The sequence below is a fragment of the Heterocephalus glaber genome, unplaced genomic scaffold (genome assembly GCF_053883595.1).
Source record: "Heterocephalus glaber isolate CG9 unplaced genomic scaffold, H.glaber_assembly_v1.0 deba00000470, whole genome shotgun sequence".
Lineage (NCBI taxonomy): Eukaryota > Metazoa > Chordata > Mammalia > Rodentia > Bathyergidae > Heterocephalus > Heterocephalus glaber.
In genome coordinates, this window is record NW_028258145.1 from 1,989,224 (window position 1) to 2,008,779 (window position 19,556).

General features: G+C 42.9%; 1 protein-coding gene and 2 non-coding genes across 10 annotated transcripts; all 3 read left to right on the forward strand.

Moving 5' to 3' along the window:
• Window positions 1–910: 910 nt before the first annotated feature.
• LOC147829738 (U6 spliceosomal RNA) lies at window positions 911–1,017 on the forward strand. Its single transcript, XR_015448584.1, has one exon. It is a non-coding gene; the product is annotated as a U6 spliceosomal RNA (small nuclear RNA).
• A 2,526-nt stretch (window positions 1,018–3,543) lies between these two features.
• On the forward strand, window positions 3,544–18,467 carry Znf2 (zinc finger protein 2). 8 transcript variants are annotated; one of them, XM_004844342.4, is made up of 5 exons: window positions 3,545–3,941; window positions 12,757–12,828; window positions 13,984–14,110; window positions 14,940–15,053; window positions 15,500–18,467. In XM_004844342.4, exons 2-5 carry the CDS (start codon window positions 12,796–12,798, stop codon window positions 16,504–16,506), a joined length of 1,281 nt encoding a protein of 426 aa, XP_004844399.1. In that variant the 5' UTR covers window positions 3,545–3,941; window positions 12,757–12,795; the 3' UTR covers window positions 16,507–18,467. The 8 variants fall into 8 exon arrangements, with proteins under 8 accessions (XP_021113653.1, XP_004844399.1, XP_021113651.1 ...); XM_021257992.2 differs by having other exon boundaries at window positions 3,545–3,891; XM_021257993.2 differs by having other exon boundaries at window positions 3,546–3,845.
• Window positions 7,850–7,953, forward strand: LOC147829740 (U6 spliceosomal RNA). Its single transcript, XR_015448569.1, has one exon. It is a non-coding gene; the product is annotated as a U6 spliceosomal RNA (small nuclear RNA).
• Window positions 18,468–19,556: the final 1,089 nt, after the last annotated feature.

A 19,556-nucleotide genomic window follows, 5' to 3' on the forward strand; every position in this document is an offset into this window, starting at 1 on the left:
GAGAAATGGAGAAACGGCCTGGTATGGTTTGAATGTGTGTCTTCCCCAAATTTAATACATTGAAAACTAATTCTTGGACCGGGGATTTAGCTCAGTGGTTTCACCGCCTGCTGCGGAAGCGCAAGGACCCGAGTTCTATGCCCGGTACCAAAAAAAAAAAAAAGAAAAGAAAAGAAAAGAAAAAGAAAACTAATTCTTGAGCCGAAAGTGGCGGCTCATGCTTATAATCTTAGCACCCAGGAGGTTGAGGCAGGAGGAGCCAACCTGAGCTACATAGTGAGTGCAAGGCCAGTCTGAACTACATAGTGAGACCTCTTCAAAAGAAAAAAACTCTCAAAGTGATGGAATTAAGAAGTTCTTTGTTATTTATTTGGAGGTGATTGATTAGGTTTGTGTGGGCTCATGAAGGGATTAATAACCTTGTAAAAAAAAAAAAAACAAGGCCTGAGGGAGCTTGTTAGCTCCCTTCCCCCTACTACCATAGGACCCAATGAAGGAACCATCAATGAGGAAGGGGCTTTGACCAGATCCTGAATCTGCTGGCACCTTGGTCTTGGATTTCCTAGCCTTCAGAACTATAAGCAATAAATGTCTGTTATTTATAAATTACCCAGCCAAAGGTATTTTGTTAACCGTCCCAAGAGCCTAAAACACAATCTGAGCATTGAAAGCGTGGTTTTCTTCCTTAGAGAGGGGAGATTTGTGAGGACAGAGCAGTTGCTTTACAACCCTGTTTAGGGGTTCCAAGCAAATAATTCACAAAATCAAGGCAAAAGGGCTATTGTCCTTTCTTGCTTTTTCAGTCTGTTTCATTTTTCTTTGAGGCTAGGTCATAAAAGGCATGCAGCTTCTGACTGGTACACTGAGACACTCTTGGATCCCTGAGTTGACCTGTAAGAAGTCTAACTCAGTGCTCGCTTCAGTAGCACATATATTAAAATTAGAATGATACAGAGAAGATTAGCATGGCCCCTGCACAAGGATGACACGCAAATTCATGAGGCATTCCATATATTTGAGGAATTGGGATTTGGTCTCTTTGACTGATTACCAAAAAGCAAACTACTCAGCCTGCCTGACTGGCAAAACAAGAAATAAGGGCATAATTTTAAAAAGAAGAAGGAGAAGGAGAAGAAGAAGCTTGATTACTCTGCAGCCACCATGCTGTAAGCAAGTCCAAGCACAAAGAGAGGCTATAAGTGGGGACTCAAGCCGTGGATACCAATCCAGGTGGCAGACACAGCTCTCCCAACTCAAGAGTCCAGAAATCATGAAGCAGAAACAAGCCACCCTTGCTGTTCCCTGTCCAAGTTCCTGACCCACAAAATTTATTTGCCTAATGAATTTGTTGTTTTTAGCCACAGAGTTTGAAGAGGTTCATTTGACAGCAGCAGCGAGCCATAACATTCTGCAGTTTGGCAGACTCCTATCTAGAGGGCCCAGGAGACACCTGTTTTATCATAAACAACAATGTCTGCCACTTCTTGGCTATTTAGCTTCCACATACTCTTCCTAACTCTTAAGTGAAAATCAGCAAAAATTCTCTTAATCTTCCTAGCAACAAGGAAAATTAACAGTTCCAACAACCTTCCTGGTTGTAAAAACTAAAAATGTTGAAAAATTATAAACATCTTTATAAATAAGTACACTAGTGATCAGGCATAAAAGGAAAGACCTTGAAAAGATTTTTTAAATAAAGGAACAGTAAGGACTCTGCTGGTGCAATTACTGAACTTACACAATAGAATTAATAGTAAGAATGGATGGATTTGAAGGTATAAAGAACATGGTGGGAACATCTGAGGCTGAGCCTTAAAAGATCTGTAGGTTCAGCCAGGTGTGGTGGTGCACTCCTGAAATCCTAGCACTCTGGGAGGCCAAGGCAGGAAGATCTCAAGTTCAAGCCAGCCTGAGAAACTTAGCAACTTAGTGAGATGCTGTTTCAAAATGAAAAATAAAAAAGGAGCTGAGATTGTAGCTAAGTGTGAAGGCCTTAGGTCTGTTGCTTCTTCATTCACGCCTTGGAATGTTCCCCTCAAACCATGTTGTCAGAAGCCCCAGTGGAAGAGAACTGTTATCCTGCCAACAACTCACATGAAGTCCCCCACTGGCAGCCAGCACCAACTGGCCACTCGAGTACGGACATGTCAGATCTTTCAGCCACCCCTGCAGTCCAGCTAACACCATGTGAAGCAGGATTACTGCCTCATCTACACAAAATTGAAAAATAATAAATTATTGTTTTAAAATGAATACATAAAGTGTGAGCTGGGGTCCTGAGAAGTGAGAAGCAAACCTGACTTTTACACTGGTAAGTTCTACAGAACACACATACACTTCCACTTTGACCTGAGATAATAAAGCCTAGGACCTGCCAGTGTGTGGGGAACTCTAGAAGGTAACCTGTTTAGGACCCCAGCCTTTCCTCTCTCAGTATAAGGCTAGGTGAATAATAATAATCATCATCATCATCAGCAGCAGCAGCAGCAGCAGCATATGAGACCAGCAAGAAAATATACATCTTAGATGTTGTGAATTTAATGAAATTTTAATCCTTCAGGAAGGTCCAACCCAGTGCAGTACAAAATCTGCCACAACATAACATCAAGGCACTGTCCTAAACCTTATCCACCAGCCATTCATCTTGCTACTAATTCTTTGTATTTTATCATCTAGTCTATATCTTTGCATGTGCTATTCTCTGCATAGATTGCACTTTTTCTTAACAATGTAACTGCTCAAATGTACCAGCTATAGGAAGTATTTTCTTAACAATGTAATTGTTTATTTTGAAATGTAACAGTTATAGGAAGGTTTTCCACCTTTCCTCGCCATGGTTAATTGCTTCCCCCATTGTACCCCTGTAGTTATTGAACATACTACACTGCCGTAATTTCATGTTTTGATCTTTCCACTGGGCCATGAGTTCATTTAGGGCAGTAATCCTGTCTTGTTCCTTTTTGTAACATACTTGCTTATAGAAGGAAATTTTTTGAGTGAAAATGTAGACTTGTTCTTGAAACATTTTATTACATTCTTTGTAATTTTCAATCTCAATGGTTCTTAGCTTCACCTGCATATTAGAATCACCAGAGGATCTTTACAAACTCTCGATCTTCAGTGAGCCCCAGACATCATTATGTCTCCACCTTTCCAAATGATTCCAGCTGCAGCCAAGGTTGAGAATTCCTGCCATGTCTCTGGCCAGGGCCCTTTCAGCAACACCAAGAAAGGCAGGATGGTGTGTGCTCGGACTGTTGGAAGTCATTCCCCCCTGCCCAATTAAGTACACACCGGATCCTTCTATTCTTCCAGTGCACATACTCGCACAGACCCTTCCTCAGAACCAAACTCCACGTCTCTCTGGCCAAAATGCCTTTTCCAAGGCCCGAAGGCTCGAGTAACTTGGATCCTCCCTAGGAATAGGGAGGAGACAGTAGGATCAGGGAGACGAGTTTCCTTCGGACAGCCCTACAATTGGAGGAATGGAGCAGTGTGACATCACACGTAGGCAGTACTTCAGAAAGACCTTAAACCTCCCAGGCATGACCACTCCCTCTGCCCACTAAAGAGACTATACAGTCTTGTCCTACCGGGTTCAGCACCACTAGTTTTTCTCAGGAGTGTACGCCTGCGCAGATTTTTAACGTCATTTTGAAGCGAGCCGGGGGCAGAGACTTCTGGGAAACGGAGTCCATGAGAAGGCGGTGCAAAGACTGGGCGCGCGGCGGCCAAAGACCTCTGCGCAAGCGCATTGTTTTTCCAACCTAAAGCGGCGCCGTCTTTCCAGGTCCCAGCGCTCTGTGCAGGAGGTGAGGGTTTCGGATCTGCCTTCGAGGAGCCGAGTGAGCACAGCGGCCGAAAGAAGGGGACTTTGGGGACGTGGTGGAGGTGCTGTGGGAGCAGAACGGGGTGACGCGGGCGGACCCAGCCTACAGAGGGTGTGTGGCGACGCCCCGGCTCCGAGGGGTGTGGAGGGAAAGTTGTCCCCCGGCGTGCTCTTGTGTTCCGTGGGGTGTGGGCACTGTTGGCATGGGCTTACGGTGTGCCCGCATCGCATGCCAGATCCCGGGCTTTCAGGTTGGAAGTCTGAGGGCTGTTCCTTCTTCCCGTGTTGTGTGCTTGCTGAACGTGGGTGGAAATGACAGTCTGTGTTGCCACCCACTCCGGTCCCACCCTTCTACCCAGAAAAGCGCCCCACACCGCCTCATTTAGCTCCCTGCCTTGGGCCTCCGTGCGAGCGCAGAATAGGATTTGATGGAGGAGGATGGGAGGCTAAAGAAGTAGTGAAGCGATAGGCAGATCTGAAAGGGAGATGTTTTTATGGCGTGCAGTGTCGAGGAATAACGAAAGAAAAGGGGGAAGAAATATAACTGAGGCCAGGGCATAGAATCTCGAGATAAGACCCAGCCATCAGGGTGGATTGTATGTGCCCGACCCGTACACTGCCTCGAATAGAAATTTCCTTATAGTTACTCAAGAGGTCACATTTAGGAGAGAGTGGACGAAACCAATTGCAGGGAATAAAATAAGTGAGGAATGTGTAATAGTTCTGAAGCAGGCTATTTAGGACCTTGAATTTTGATGGTGTTTGTGGTAGGGAAAGGTTGCAAATGACATTGCAGAAGAGCCCAAAGGACCTGGTGACTAGATTTAGGAGGAAAAAGTGAAGAATTTGGATTTGGGACCACTGGGAATCGTATAACTTCTGATAGAAATGTATAGTAGCCGGGCGTAGCGGTGAATGCCTGTAATCCCAGCAGGAGGATCACCACGAGTTCGAGGCCAGCCTGGGTTCCATAATGAGTTCGAGGCCGGCCTGAACTACTTAGTGAGACCCTGTCTCAAAAAAAGAAATGTAAAGCAGGAAGAGTTGACTGGGGAGGAGAGATAGAGGAAGGTGGTTTGAGGTGGTGGCAGAGTGCTTAAAGCAAAATGTGCAGTCACTTGGAAATGCAACATGTAGTTGGAAGAGGAGTTGGGATTGGACCTTGGAGCCATCTTTGTAAAGGTGGGTAACAGCCCTGGATGGGAATGGACTTTCTGAGGTAGCCTTTTGTATAAGAAAAACATTATACAAAGATAGGCTATGAGCAGCATCCATATATCAGGGCAAAAGTGGGAAAAAATCGCAGGGAATCAGCAGTTTTATTAGGGTTAGGAAGAAAGTTAGTGCAGTATCACAACATACAGTAACTACTTAAGGCAGAAATTTGTCAAAACATTTAAGAGCTGTACAGAAATGAAAATGAGGAAAAGATTGTTGGAATTGACATCAGAAATGCATTGCTAATTTTCAAGCATGTCATTTCAGGTGTGTGAGAGGCAAGAGCAGAATAACAGGGATTCCACTAAACAGGGACAGTGTGGAGCCAGTACATAAGCATTACTTATCTAAGAAGTTTGATCATGGAGGGAAGCCTAAAGGAGAGTTGTTTTGCTAGAGAGAGGCCATGGGATTCAGGATAGTCTCAGGTAAAGGAGGCTTGTATGTGCTTGAAGGCATGGAAAGGAACTACTAGAGAGATGGAAGATGCTGGGGGAAAGAGGACTGGAAAGGCAGATAGCAAATTCTGAGAGAAAATAGTAGTGGAAGAAAGTAGGACATGGAGGTAGGACATAAAGGTCAAATCCTGGAGACAGACAAGATGTGTTGTTGACTTTACGCATCTTGCTGCCTACCCATAATAGGTACTTAATAAATATTTGTCAAATAATGGGATGAATGAGTGAATGAATGGGTTGCCATTAGAAAGGAAGAGAACTTTCATTTATTGAACAAACTGTATGGTAAATGCTACATTATCTCATTTACTATTTATGACTACTTTGTATTAAACTGCTGTGTTGATGGTTGCTTGAAGTAACTTGGCAAGGATTCATGGTTCATAATTATAGGCCTGTGAAGTGGTTTCTGCCACACAGTCCTGCCTCCCATGAGACTCACCCATGCAAATCTTGAAGTGTAGAAGACAAAGTTATGCTGAAGTTGATTGATAGCCTTAGAGGTTTAGATACCTGTGGAGAGAAGAGGCATGGAATAGGCATGTGGCTATGTTGAGAGAAGTAAAGGCTTTTGAGGCAATGTCAAGTAAGGGCGCACTTGAAGTTTATAAAATGTAAATTTGAAGAATTTTCTCTACTGATACTCAACGATCCAGGAATAGGAAAAGAGAAAACAGAAGTGGAGGGGACCCTTGGCTGGCAGTAACTCCATGTGAGCTTGGTGGGGCTGAGGGTCAATGAGGACCTACTGAAGTGACTGCTGGTGGAATCTAAAGCTATGGGGAGTGACATCTACCTGGCAGGGAGTCCCAGGTGATAAGCACTTTGGGTGTGTCAACTGGATTAATGCCTGAGGAGCTGTTATGCCCAATGCCATTTGTAATCTGTTCAATGGTTGCTTTATTAAAGTCATCATCTAATAAACAAAACTTTGAATTTTTTCTTTAAGCATTTAAACTTTAAGCAACTCCAAGTACAATTTCAGATGTAGTTTGATTTGTTCAAAAAGCTTCAGTGTGTTAGACAACATATTACAAATACCCTGATTCCAAATTTCTTACTAGGAAGAGGAAGGGGACATAAAAGGGATCGAGATGTGATATGTATATGTACCAGTGCTCAACAATGAATGGATTATGTATATAAATGTACACTAATTTAAAAAAGGAAGATAAAAGTAGGATAAATGTATCATGGAAGGATCTCTAAACATGTTAAGGTAAAAGAAATAAACCCACAAGTAATAAAACAATATATATGAGGGGAAAAAAACAAAGTTCTTACTGTCCTTACACTTAACCTATCTAAAGTAGCAGCAACACAGTGTCATTAATTTCATTATTTCTACCTTCCTAGGATTATCACTTTTCTCTAATGCTAACATTAGCTTAGCACATTATTCCAAAGGCTTTGTAGGTATTAACCTATTTAACTATTACATTAAACACATGAGATAACTACATACATTATTCAAATTTTACAGATGAAGTGAGACAGTTTAAGAAACTTTCCTAAGGTTGCACAAGTAGAGAAAGGCAGTGCTGGATTTTAATTTTCAGGCAATCTGATGCCAGAGCTGATACTTATAATCACTATACTTGCCTTTATTTCTAAATATTTATTCTGACATCTTCCTTGGGCCTAAGAGTATTTATTTGGACTCTGGCCTGGCGAAATAGGAATCTTAATAGACAAAAAAGAAAAAGAACAGTGTTAGATAATACAAGTAGGGTTCTGCCAGGCACAGTGGCCCACACACTGAGGAGGCTAAGGCAGGAGGATTGCCGAGAGTTCAAGGCCAGCTTGGGCTACATAGTGAGTTCAAGTCCAGCCTGAACTACATAACAAGACTGTCTCAAAAAAACAAAAAATATACATATGGTTCTGATTATCAACCAGAAATATTTAGTTTCCTTTTGGGTATACATTATTCTCTGCTTCCTCCCAATGAGTTTCAAACCCCAGGCTCACTTCCTTAGGTTGCTTTTTTAAAAAAAAATTCTATAGTTAGGCCAAACTTATTTTTCTAGTAAGATTTTTTTCTTTGAGGTTTTGCTTTTCACATAGGTTTTAGTTTTTACAAACTGATATCCACCCTTAAGGTAATATTCTTTTAAAATTTTGTTCAGCCAGTGTTAAATAACCCATTGTGAAATAACACAGGTCTGTCTAGAAACTTTTAGTTCTGTTAATATTTTCATTATAATGATTTATTTTCACAAAAGTATAGCCACATAGATAATAGACCAATAGATTAGAAAATACCAAAGCATATCCAAGAATATAATAGACTCATTATAGAGTTAGAAACTACCAGACAGACCAATAAATATAAAGATATTGGGTGCTCGCTTCGGCAGCACATATACTAAAATTGGAATGATACAGAGAAGATTAGCATGGCCCCTGCACAAGGATGACACACAAATTCATGCGTTCCATAATTTAAAAAAAAAAGATATTGGTCTGAGTTTTGGCATTTTTTGAAGATGTAATTGTTTCTTCTATTGTATAATTAATAAATCCAGTTGGAGGGCTCATTCCTGCAGCACGCAGGTTATGTCTGCACAGTTACTTTGCCTCTTTAGAGTCAGATTGAAACTCAGTCTTTCAAAATTCAAATTGTTTTATTCAGCAATAATAAAATTTGTTTACTTGGCCACTGGGAGCCAGAGTCATCTGAGTTTTCTTATTCAAGGATGTGTGGCTGTGCAAGGCCTGGTTTAGATTGCCAGCACACACACACACACACACACACACACACACACACACACACACACACAATGGGATTGGCTCAAATTCTGTGTCCCAAACTACCCTTGTTAGCTTTCCTTTCAGTCCTACTTCTCTGTTGCTCAGGTTAGTGACCCATAAGTCATTCTTGTTCTCCTGTCCCCTTAAACCTCCCCTTCCAGTCATCTTTGTCTATTCTTGTTTGTTTGTGACAGGATCTTGCTATGTAGTTCACCCTGGCTTTGAACTCACTGTGTAGCCCTGGCTGGCCTGGAACTTGTGACAGTCCTCTGCCTCAGCCTCCTCATTGCTGGGATTACAGGTGTGTGCCACCATACCTGGCTGATCTTAGTGTCTTGACAGTGTTTTCCATTCTCTCCATTTCTGCTGCCATTACTTCTACTCAGTTCTTCATCATTTCTTGCTTAATTAATTATCCTCACTGGTCTCCATCCTTGCTCTCTAGTGCCATCCTGCTACAGCATCTCCGAATGGTATGGCCACCTTGGTCAGCAGTACCCAAGATCACCCCCCACCCCAATTCCATTCAGGGACTCACAAGAAAGACTTAGGACCTAGCCTGTAGTAGTCCTCATGGCTAAGTTTATGACAATGATCCTGCAAGGATACACGGGCAGAGTCCAGAGGAGTCCATGTATGGGTTTATGTGGCTTCTCTACTTCACTACAAGGGCACACAGAGCACACTCCTCCTCTGCCACCAAAAACACAGCAGTGTGTGTGATGTCTCTGCCCCAGGAAACTCCTCAGAGACTCAGTGTCCAGGTTTTTATTGAGGCGTGGGCACATGACATGCTCTGCCTAACACACCATATTCCATCCCCGCCAGCAAGAAAGCAGATGTTCATTGAAACCACATTGTTTGCATAAATACTGTAGGTATAGTAGACCACCCTTTTCTCTTAAGGAACCAAGGGACCCTCTCAGAATTGAAGTTCCCTAATGCCAGCAAAGGCTCAACCTTGCAAGCTGAACTTTCTAAGAACTGCAGTCTCAGGTCTGCTGTAACTTTTCTGCATACACTCTTCTTTCCTTCCTGTTTTTTCTGTACACTAAAGTAATTGCATACACTTTTTTTTTTTTTTTGAGGCAAGGTCTTGCTGTGTAGCCCAGGCTGACCTCAAACTCACAGTGATCCCCTGCCTCCACCTCCTGAGTGCTGGGATTTCAGGCATGTGCCACCACAACTGGTTTACATACACTTATTTAAACAATCAGGAGATGTAAAGAACTATAAGAAATAAAATAAAACTCACTTGTAATGCCATCATTCAAATCTCATTTACATTTCAATAGTCTTTTCTATACATTTGAATATGCACAGATGTGTCATTTTAAAAGACTGTATTCTTCACTTAATATTTTGTGAATTTTTTAAGAAAAAACATTAAAGTCAAAGTTGAAGTCTCTGTTTCCTTCCCTAATTTCATTTTCTTCTGAGAAAAACTCTATTTGTGGTACTCATATATATATATATATATATATATATATATATATATATATATATATATAGTCTCATATATATTTTTGCAGATATTTACTCATTCTTTAATTTTTGTATACATGTCATGCTATAAGGCATTCTATAACTTTTTTTCCTTCAGTAATGATGTTTTTGTAATTTATCTCTGTTGTTAACATGAGGCTCTAGTTCATCTTAACTAGTCTATACTAATACTCAGACTTAGGAAGGCATTATGTCCTGGTAAATCCATCATAAATTGAAAATATCCTAAACCAAAAATGCATTTAACACACCAAAGCTGCTGACTGACAGCTTAGCAGTGCAGTGCACTGCAGTGTGTCACTTGTCACCCCTCATGATCCCATGGCTGACTGGGGCTGCAGCAGGGAGCCGGTACCCAATGACACAGGAGTGTCACACAGCCTGTGCCCAGCCTGGGAAAAGATCAAAACACAAAATATGAAGTACGATTTCTGCTGAATTCTTGTCACAGTTGGGGACTATAATATTCATGGATATATTTGTATAAATGTCACAATTTATCTGTTATCCCATTGATAAACATTAAAGCTGCCTGCAGTTGATCGCTTGTGATCTTTTCCCTAAAAAGTTGTAATGCCACCTCAGTCATATATCAACCTTCCCTAAATGCTGGGATGTGTTTGAGTATTTTCTGTTTTAATCTGTTTGTCTTCTGTCCTTGTGGCTATCTTTCCCTGAAAATAAAACATAATAGCATAGAATTAAAAGCTGCCAGGCAAACCTGGGCTCAAATTCTACCTCATCCTCTAACAAAGCCTAAATTTCCTCCTTTCTGTAAAATAGAACCTACTTTTTTGATTTATGAAGATGGAATTAATCTTATAAAAGTGCTTAGCACAGTGCCTGGTAAAGAGCAAATGCTCAGTAAGGGCTAGTTGTTAATATATTAGCATGAGGTCTAATAATGTTCTGTTGTATGAATGAGTTGGACCATAAATTATTTAACCAAATCTCCTGTTTTAGATGTTTAGGATATTTCACATTTTGCTGTATTATTACAAAGATTAAAGGAGATAATACAGGTGCCATGCTTAGGAAGTTGCCTAGCACGTAGCCTTTAATAAGGGTTAGTGTTGGGCCAGGGATTTAGCTCAGTGGTGCCACGCCTGCCTCAAAAGTTCAAAGTCCTGAGTTGGATCCCCGGTACTGGAAAAAAATAAGGGTTAGTGTTGATTATTTAAAAGCTTTGCATATATTCTTTTATAGCTCCTGAGGATGCATTCCCAGGAGAGAAGAGTATGCATGTTTCAAAGCCCCTGCCACAAGTCACAGTGATCTCCCTAATGCTCAGATCTGATGATGCTACACCGTGTGCCTGGGGGAAGGTGCCATGCTGAGTTCTCCTGCATGTGGCTGGTCTCTGCCTGCTGCTCCAGCTTCATCTCTCCTCAGTGCTGCTCACAGCCTAGGTGTTTGACCTTCTGATTTTAGTTGTTAATCCTTTCCATTAAGGACTTGCCTCCTTGGAGCCAGGGATTTAGCTCAGTGGTGCCACACCTGCCTGGCAAGCACAAAGTCCTGAGTTCAATTCCCAGTATCAAAGAAAAAAAAAAAAAGAACTTGCCTCCTTACTTTTGAAAAACTCAAGGTTTTTCCTGCCTAGACATTCCATCTCCTCCCCCAAATCAAAACTAAGATCACATTTCTGTCATACAAGGTGCAGCATTCTCCCCTCTCTCCTTCCTTCTTTCTGTCTGGGTTGGGAGCCCCTGAATTGCCCTCACATTTCCCCCCATGTCTCTCTTTACAGCTTTTACCCACCTTGTTTACTTGTCTAAGTGTGAGGCTATTGCTTCTGGAGGACAAGGACAGCATCTTGAATTTTTATAAATAGTTTGGGCTGAGCAATGATGGTTGCTATGCTGGTAGCAATGCTAGGTAGATGAATGAACCACAAGGAATAGAGAACATATTCCCTGACTGCAGAAAAGTCCCCAGTGAGCCACACATATACCTTTCCTTCCTCCCTCTCAGGACCTCACTATCCCATCTGCCCAGGAGTCCCAGAAGTGCTGGCTTTGCCTACATCATTCAGTTAGACTCTAGATTGTACGACAGAGTCCCCGGCTAACTGATGCAAAGGGCCTTAGCAATGAGGATTCACACAGCCCAGGAGGGATCTAGCCTTATGGAAATCTTGGTCTACAGGGAGATTGGCACCCACACAAGTGGTTTTAGGTAAGGAGAAGGATCAGGGCCAAAAACTCTTAGGTATCTGCTTCAGTTCTTCCCCACTGATGTGACTGAGATGTTGTCCTCTGCCTGCTTCATGTCTGACTCTATTAACTGCTTTTCTCTGTCTTGAGTATCTCACAGCCATGGGCCCTGCTTTCTGGTAACGTTGGTTGTCCTGATCCTCATGGCTACTTCAAGACCTCATGATGTCCTTTCAGCTCATCAGCCAGATGTTATCTGGACATTTCTTAGCTCATGTCCTAAGGAAAGATGTTACATTTTCACACCAGATCACATCTCAGTCTGTGTATGCATTGCCCACCTGTGACCTGGTCAGTGTGGCTCTGGGAGTGAGACATAGGGTCATGTGGTACAAAACGTGGCTGCTTCTTTAGCAATGACTGTGAGTGGGGTATTTTCCTTTTGAAGAAACCTCAGGTTTTATTTGACCTGTCTTATTCATACAGTCATTTACAGATTTTCTTACATTTTTTTGTCCAGTAAACATTCAAGACAATATTGAATGTGAATGTATAAATACTATATGACCCTTAATATGTTCCGACTCATGGGAACAGAACTTTGTCCCGAGGATCATGATGGTCTAACTTGCAATATCCACGGCCTGGGGCTCCAGCTCTGGGGTGAGCCAGGATTGCTGTTGGCCTTGCTTTACTTTACATGCTCTTTTGCAGGGTATTGGAAATGGGACAGGTAATAGCTCAGTAACATATGGCGAGTCCTTGCTTCATGGTCAGACTACAGGACTGGTTTTTCTCATAATTTCCTTCTCATCTCACACTTCTGCCTCCTTAGGACTCTGCCCTTTCCTACACAGTGAGCATCCAGGAGGGAATGGCTGTTGCATCTCTACCTGCCAGATGCCAGGTGAGGTGGACTTTGGTGTTTTTGAAATACTCTGTTAGTCTCCATGAGGTCCCAGTTGTCTTTCTCTATGTGGGAGCACATCCTGAGCAGTTAAAGGGCTCCCCTGGGAGTACTTCCCATTTGGCTGATGTGTCTTCCAGTGACCTCTTGCCTTTGCTAGTCCATCACCAGGCACACAACCCTTGCAGCCTTTGCTCTTAGTGTTTTTCCCTAACAGCCAGTGTATAGGTCTTATTGGCAAGTTTGGGGAGCAAACTTGGGCTGGTTCTGGTCCTGACTTTAGTGCATCCATGAATGGACTGAGAGTAGACCCCAGTGTGTCAGGGTTAGGCTGGGGAATGGGATACATGCTTAACATACCTCAGTAATGCCAGCAGGGTCCCAGAGACAGTCCTGCTAGCTATAGATGTGCAACTTACTCCATTATAGGGCAGAGTCTTCAGTTCCCTGCACTAGCCCAGAACTTTCAGGGATTCCTGTGGGGGTAAGGATGCAGGCTTACAGAATCATTGCAGACCTCCAAGGGAAGCAAGAGGGACCCCAGAAATAATCTACTCAGCATCACTAGCTGAAAGATTTGCAAATTTTACATAAGGTTATAGATTAGATCATAGTGTAGTACTTATACTCTTTTTTGTCTTTTATAATTATACTCTGATTATACAAGAGTATATTTATTCCTTGTTTTTATAAAATATACACCAAAAGTTTAGGAGTACAGGGATGTGATATTCACAAGTTACTCAATAAGCTCAGGAAAAAGATAGGGGAGTGTATAATACAGGGAGGGACAGAAAGATAAAGCAGTTGAGGAAAATGTTAATATTTAGGGAAGCTGAGTGAAGGGTGTTTGGGAATTTTTCTGTTCTGGCAAGTTTCCTGTAAGTCTGAGAAAAGAGCTTCTAAATGTCAGTGCCAAGTACACTGGTGTGAGATTGTGGCCCACACTTAATGCTTGGGAGATGGGATTATGGCCAAGAACTTCATGCCTTGGTGGGTGGGCTGCTTTCTCCAAGTGTTTTAAAGCCCCACCTTGTCAGAACCATTTCCATCCTGCCTTCTTCACCTCCTTCAGGGCTGTTGTCTATGACATTTCAGGCCGATCTAAGAAAAGAGAAGTGTTGGGAGTAAGGGAGAGTGTGGTTGTGTTTTCAGGAATCAGTGACATTCGAGGACGTGGCTGTGATCTTCACAGATGAAGAGTGGAGGCATCTGGTTCCTGTGCAGAGGGCACTGTACCAGGCGGTGATGCTGGAGAACTATGAGAGCATTGTCTCGCTGGGTAAGGGGACGTCCAGAAGGAGTCAGAAGCTGTCCTGCATTGTGGGGCTGAGGGGCCGAGACATTGGTACCTCTTCCTGCATCTGAGTTCACCGTGCTCCCCTGGCCCTGTGCTGTTCACGTCTGGTCCCCTCCCTCAGCAGTTGGCTTCCCACTCTGTTGGGAGGACTAAGTTGTAGGCAAGGGGCCATCTTGGAGAGGGGAGGTTCCCCTCCTGGAAGCCAGAGGAGAGAAATGAATTATCCTCCTTTAAAGAAAGGGGTGTGTATGGGTATGACTACAAGCTCGTGTGTCCACATAGGTCACCAGAGATGTGTTTGATTTTGACTATTTAAGGACAGTCTTAGAGATCCCATAGAGGCAATTGCAGTTACCGAGTTTTGTGTGTGACAAAGGGGAAGTTAAGAGCAGTTGCTGATGTCAGGTATTAGTGAGAAGTTAAGTTGGGCCCCTGTAGGTAATGAGAACCTCTCAGGAGATTCAGGAATAAGGGGCTGAAGCCAAGTGTAGTGACGTAAGTCTGTAGTTCCAGCTACTTGGGAGCCAGGGCAAAAGGAGGATTTGAGCCCAGGCAGGAAGCTTTCCATCCCTTTCATGTGAATTCTAGTAGATTTATTTTGTCAACACTCTGGCCAAGTACCTCTGGTTCCTCTCTAGAACGTCAGTCCTGACCGCCAATCAGAGGTTCCCCTACTTTGTGTCCTGCCTTCCTGGCTTGTACTTTCCGCCTTCTCTGCACTCTCTCTGATAGATGTGGAAGCTAGGATTAAGCTTCAGAACAGTTAACCTGCATGTCCAGCCTCACAGCTTGTTTCTGTCTCTATGAGCAGGACTTCCAGTCCCTCCACCCGATGTGATTTTTTGGTTGAAGAGAGGGGATGAGCCATGGAGAGAGGGTCCTCAAGGATCTGAGGAGAGAGAATGTCCACAGAGTATCTCTCTAGGTAACTGAGTATGAACAAAGCAGGACAGAGTTTTATTTTGTGTGTGTCTTGGTGTGTGGGGGCAGGGAGGAAACATGGGGTGCTACCTTTTGTTCAAGTGCTTGTTTTATATCACCCATCAGCTTGCACTGTTTTTCTCTATGCCTTGAAGTATTCATCTGCATTCACCATGTCTGTCATGTTGCCCGCCCACACTCTGATATTCCTACTGGTTGCCACCCTTTCCACTCAGCTTCCTCTCCTGATTCTCCTATGTGCTGAGATGTCTGCTATCAGATCTCTTTGCTGCCATCTTCATCCCCATGACTTGTGCCTTCCCTAGACTTTGTGGGAGCAAGCAGTGCTATGACTATACATTACTTTCAGATTCATCATGGTGTCTCTTCTAGCTGCTCTAACATCTCCTAGCCCAGAAAACAAACTGCATTCTTTTCTGTTTGTTCCAGACTTGGAGACCAAGCTGGAGACTCAAGATGCCTCCAAAGAAGAAAACCCAGAAGAAACACTGAGGCAGAGCCTTCGCAGGCAAAGTCCTCTGTGTCCCAAACTTAAAGTTCAAGCACCAGAGGGAGGGTTGAGGGCAGAGAGAGAAAGACCTGCAGTGGGGACTTGCAAGAAGGCCCCTTCCCAAGACAAAAGTCTGTGTCGAGGATTGGCCCCGTCCCGGAAAATCCTCCCTAAAGAGAGAGACCAGGAATGCAGCGACTGTGGGAAGACTTTTTTTGACCACTCTTCACTCATCCGCCATCAGAGGACACACACTGGGGAGAAGCCCTATGACTGTCGAGAGTGTGGGAAGGCCTTCAGCCACAGGAGCAGCCTGAGCCGACACCTGATGTCGCACACTGGGGAGAGCCCTTATGAGTGTGGAGCATGTGGCAAAGCCTTCTTTGACCGATCCTCCCTAACTGTGCACCAGCGCATCCACACAGGAGAGAAGCCTTTCAAGTGCAGTGAGTGTGGGAAAGCCTTCTTCGACCGATCATCCCTCACTCGGCACCAGAGAATCCACACGGGAGAGAGTCCTTACGAGTGCCATCAGTGTGGGAAGGCCTTTAGCCAGAAGAGCATTCTCACACGCCACCTGCTCATCCACACAGGCAGGAAGCCATATGAATGCAGCGAGTGTGGGAAAGCCTTTTATGGAGTCTCATCGCTCAACAGACACCAGAAAGCTCATGCAGGGGAGCCTCGATACCAGTGTAACGAGTGCAGCAAAGCCTTCTTTGACCGCTCATCCCTCACACAGCACCAGAAGATCCACACGGGTGACAAGCCATATGAGTGTACTGAGTGTGGCAAGGCCTTCAGCCAGAGGTGCCGACTCACGAGGCACCAGAGAGTTCATACAGGGGAGAAGCCCTTTGAATGCAGCGTGTGTGGGAAAGTTTTCAGCTCGAAATCCTCAGTCATTCAACATCAACGGCGTTATGCCAAACAGGTGATGGACTGAGTTGGGTGGGAGCTTCAGTCAGACCAAGGACCTCTGTACAAACTTAAGACAGGTCTCCCCTCCCCCACTGAAGCCCAGCATCTGTTCATTTTACCCCCTCTGGCTCCTGTCCTTTCTGGCTTCTGCTCCACAATGTTTGAATAAACACTCTGTACCTGCTGTATTGTAGAACTGATGTGGGGTATGAAAGTAGGAAATGACTCTACAGAGTCAAAATTGGGAGAGGGGCTGGGGATGTAGCTCAGTGATAGAGCACTTGTCTTGCATGTGCAAGGCCCTGCGTTTAATCACCAGCATTGCAAAAAAATTTTGTTGAGGTTATCAGAAATAGATAGATATTAGGAGGGGATCCTCAGAGATACTTCTTGTCAGAACCTTGGCTCCAGGTATCACTGCACTTTAAACAACTGGAGGCTACAATAGGGGGAAAAGCACAATTATACCAGAGCAACTGTTTTTTACACTAAGTTGTTTTTATAGCTGTTAGTCCCCCTCTCTCACAGCTTTTCTGGGCACTGACCTTGTTTTTGTGTGTCCCAGCTTTTATATTTCTTAATATTTCTAGTAGTCACTAGCACTTATTGAGCACTTATTGTGTGGTAAACACTCAGCTAAGAGTTGTACAAGGACAAGATTGTTCAGTCATCTCACCAGCTCCATGAAATAGGTGCTGTTGCTGTCTGCATTGGACAGATGAGCACACTGAAGTGTAGAGAGATTGAGTAACTTGCCCAAGGTGACACAGTAGTAAAAGGTGAAACCAGGTCTTGAATTAGTCTCTTTCAAAGTCTATTCTCTTTACCATCATGCTCTAAGTTTTGTTTTATAATTTATGTGCACGTATTACCTCCTCAACTAGATTGTAAGCACTTGGAAGTGTGACTTATAGGACTTTGTGTCTCATACAGTGCCTTGCAAATAGTGCTCAGTCAATATTTAACTGAATGAATACCAAGTCCTCTCCAATCAAAACACCTCTGATTCATATCCTTTCTCTGAATTTTCACAGCCCTATCTGAAGCTTTATCATCCTAGATCCATCGCAGCAATAGTCACTTCTTAATTTTAGTTGTTTCTTCTTCATTGCAGAAGAGGGATATGCTAAGCTATGGTGCAGTAATAAGGAAGTCCCCGGATAAAGATCTGTGCCTCACATCCAGTCTGATGTGAGTCAGTCTGTCTCATTCCATCCTCATCATTTAGAATATTTGGCATCCAAAGTCACTATGAAGAAGGAAGAGAGAGCTAGAGGAATTGATGGGATACTTTTAAGGCCCAGACTTATATCTCTTGCTTACATCTCATAAACCAAAATCCAGCACCTGGAGACTAGGAACAGAAACAGGCACCTCCATATTTGGTTAACACCAAGAGCCACCCATTAAATTTTGCATATTACTCTTAGGTCATTCTTTTCACATGACCCCCTTCTTGCTTATCACCTTGAACTCAGGACCTAAAAAAACTCCCTATTTAGTGAAAATTTCTCTGAATACTTATGATCTGCCTTAATGTGAGTCCCATTACCAAAAACTTCACATCCTGATTCCCAAAACTTTTCTATTTCCTAGTCCTCACCCAATGCTTTTTTTTTTTTTTTAAGTGTTAGGCACCTTGACTCTAGGTGTCTGTATTCCCTTTCTATTTACTTAAAGTGAAGCCCAGAAAAGGACATAGTTCTGCAAAGCTGTGTGGAATTAGGTTACATGAATCCCAGTGAACTAAGGTGGATTTCCCCCAGAAGTGAAAGATTCAAAAAGCCACATTGCCAAACAGATCCCTCCCTAACCTATTTATATTGCCTATTAATCTTGGTCCACCTTAGAGCAAATAAATGTCAGGGAAAACTTCTGATGTGTGGGTTTTTGAAGCAAGTTGAAGAAAATGTGACAGAATCTATGGGTATAGATAATATCTGATGTTGTTTAATAATGTAGAAAATAAATGGGACTACTGATAAACTTGGCTGTTGACTGTCTCTGAGTGTGCTGAATGTTTACTTTCCTGCCTTGTTTAAAATACATTGAGAGTCAACTATTTCCCTAAAACATTCTGCAATTGTCAGCAAGATGAGTTTGAAACAAATCAGAATTAGAATGGACTTTTGAGTACAATGTTAACTGAAACAGAGTATTCTGATGGCTTTCTCTTTGTTTCCTTTTAAAATCTGGTAGTATGCACAGCATTTTCTAAAATGTGGGATATTGTTCCATCAATTGGTAAAAACTCAGGAAAGGGCCATTTTACCTTTAATTAATATCTCCCAATATGGCATGAAGCGGTGTTCACATGGCACATGATAGATGTCCTGTGCACACCAAGAAAGCATAAGCACTGTACAGCCTTGGCACTGGCCATTCTGAAAGTTTAAGACTGCAAATCCAGATTCTCTGTCTCGAGACCTCATGTAACAAGAAATGAAGTTGGACACCACTATTGTTTCGGAGTCGCAGAAAGAAATGCACACGGAGACACAGAATTCAGGTAAAATAGCAGCACAATTTTTTTTTTTTTGGTACCAGGGATTGAACTTGGGATCTTGCACTTGTGAGGCAGGCAGTAGAACCACTGAGCTAAATCTCCCGCCCTAAAATAATAAAAGTTTTACTGGCAAGCAGGCGGGACTGCCAGAAAATTGGTCTGGTTAGTGTCCGCAAGCTGCGTTCTTTGTTAGTCACCTTTTATACTTTTGTTAGTCATTATCTCATCCCTAGTGGTCTTTGTTAAGTAAACAAAGTACCAATTTCTGCTTAATGGTTAAACAGGTGGTTTCTGTCACTGATTACAGTCCTAAACACGTGACAGTTACAGCACATATATAACAAGTTTGTTCAGGGATTACCACTTTGTTCTTCAGAGCTGAGGTGTTATCTATAGTGGAGCTACAGATCAAAGGAGCTATATAACCTTCACTTTAAACAACAGAAGCAATGGGCTAAGGCAAGCTTTTAAAGGGATACACTACCTATTTTGCTTCCATAACTACTTTAATAGCTAATCTACTAAACTTACTTTAAAACTTTTCTCTATTACTATCATTGTTCCTTCAG

Excerpts from the sequence above, each read along its gene's own strand:
- Znf2 (XM_004844342.4), top strand. The coding sequence starts at position 12,796 with ATGGCTGTTGCATCTCTACCTGCCAGATGCCAG. Across the intron at positions 12,829-13,983 it reads CTCTACCTGCCAGATGCCAG|GAATCAGTGACATTCGAGGA; the intron begins GTGAGGTGGACT and ends TTGTGTTTTCAG. Across the intron at positions 15,054-15,499 it reads TCCACAGAGTATCTCTCTAG|ACTTGGAGACCAAGCTGGAG; the intron begins GTAACTGAGTAT and ends TGTTTGTTCCAG.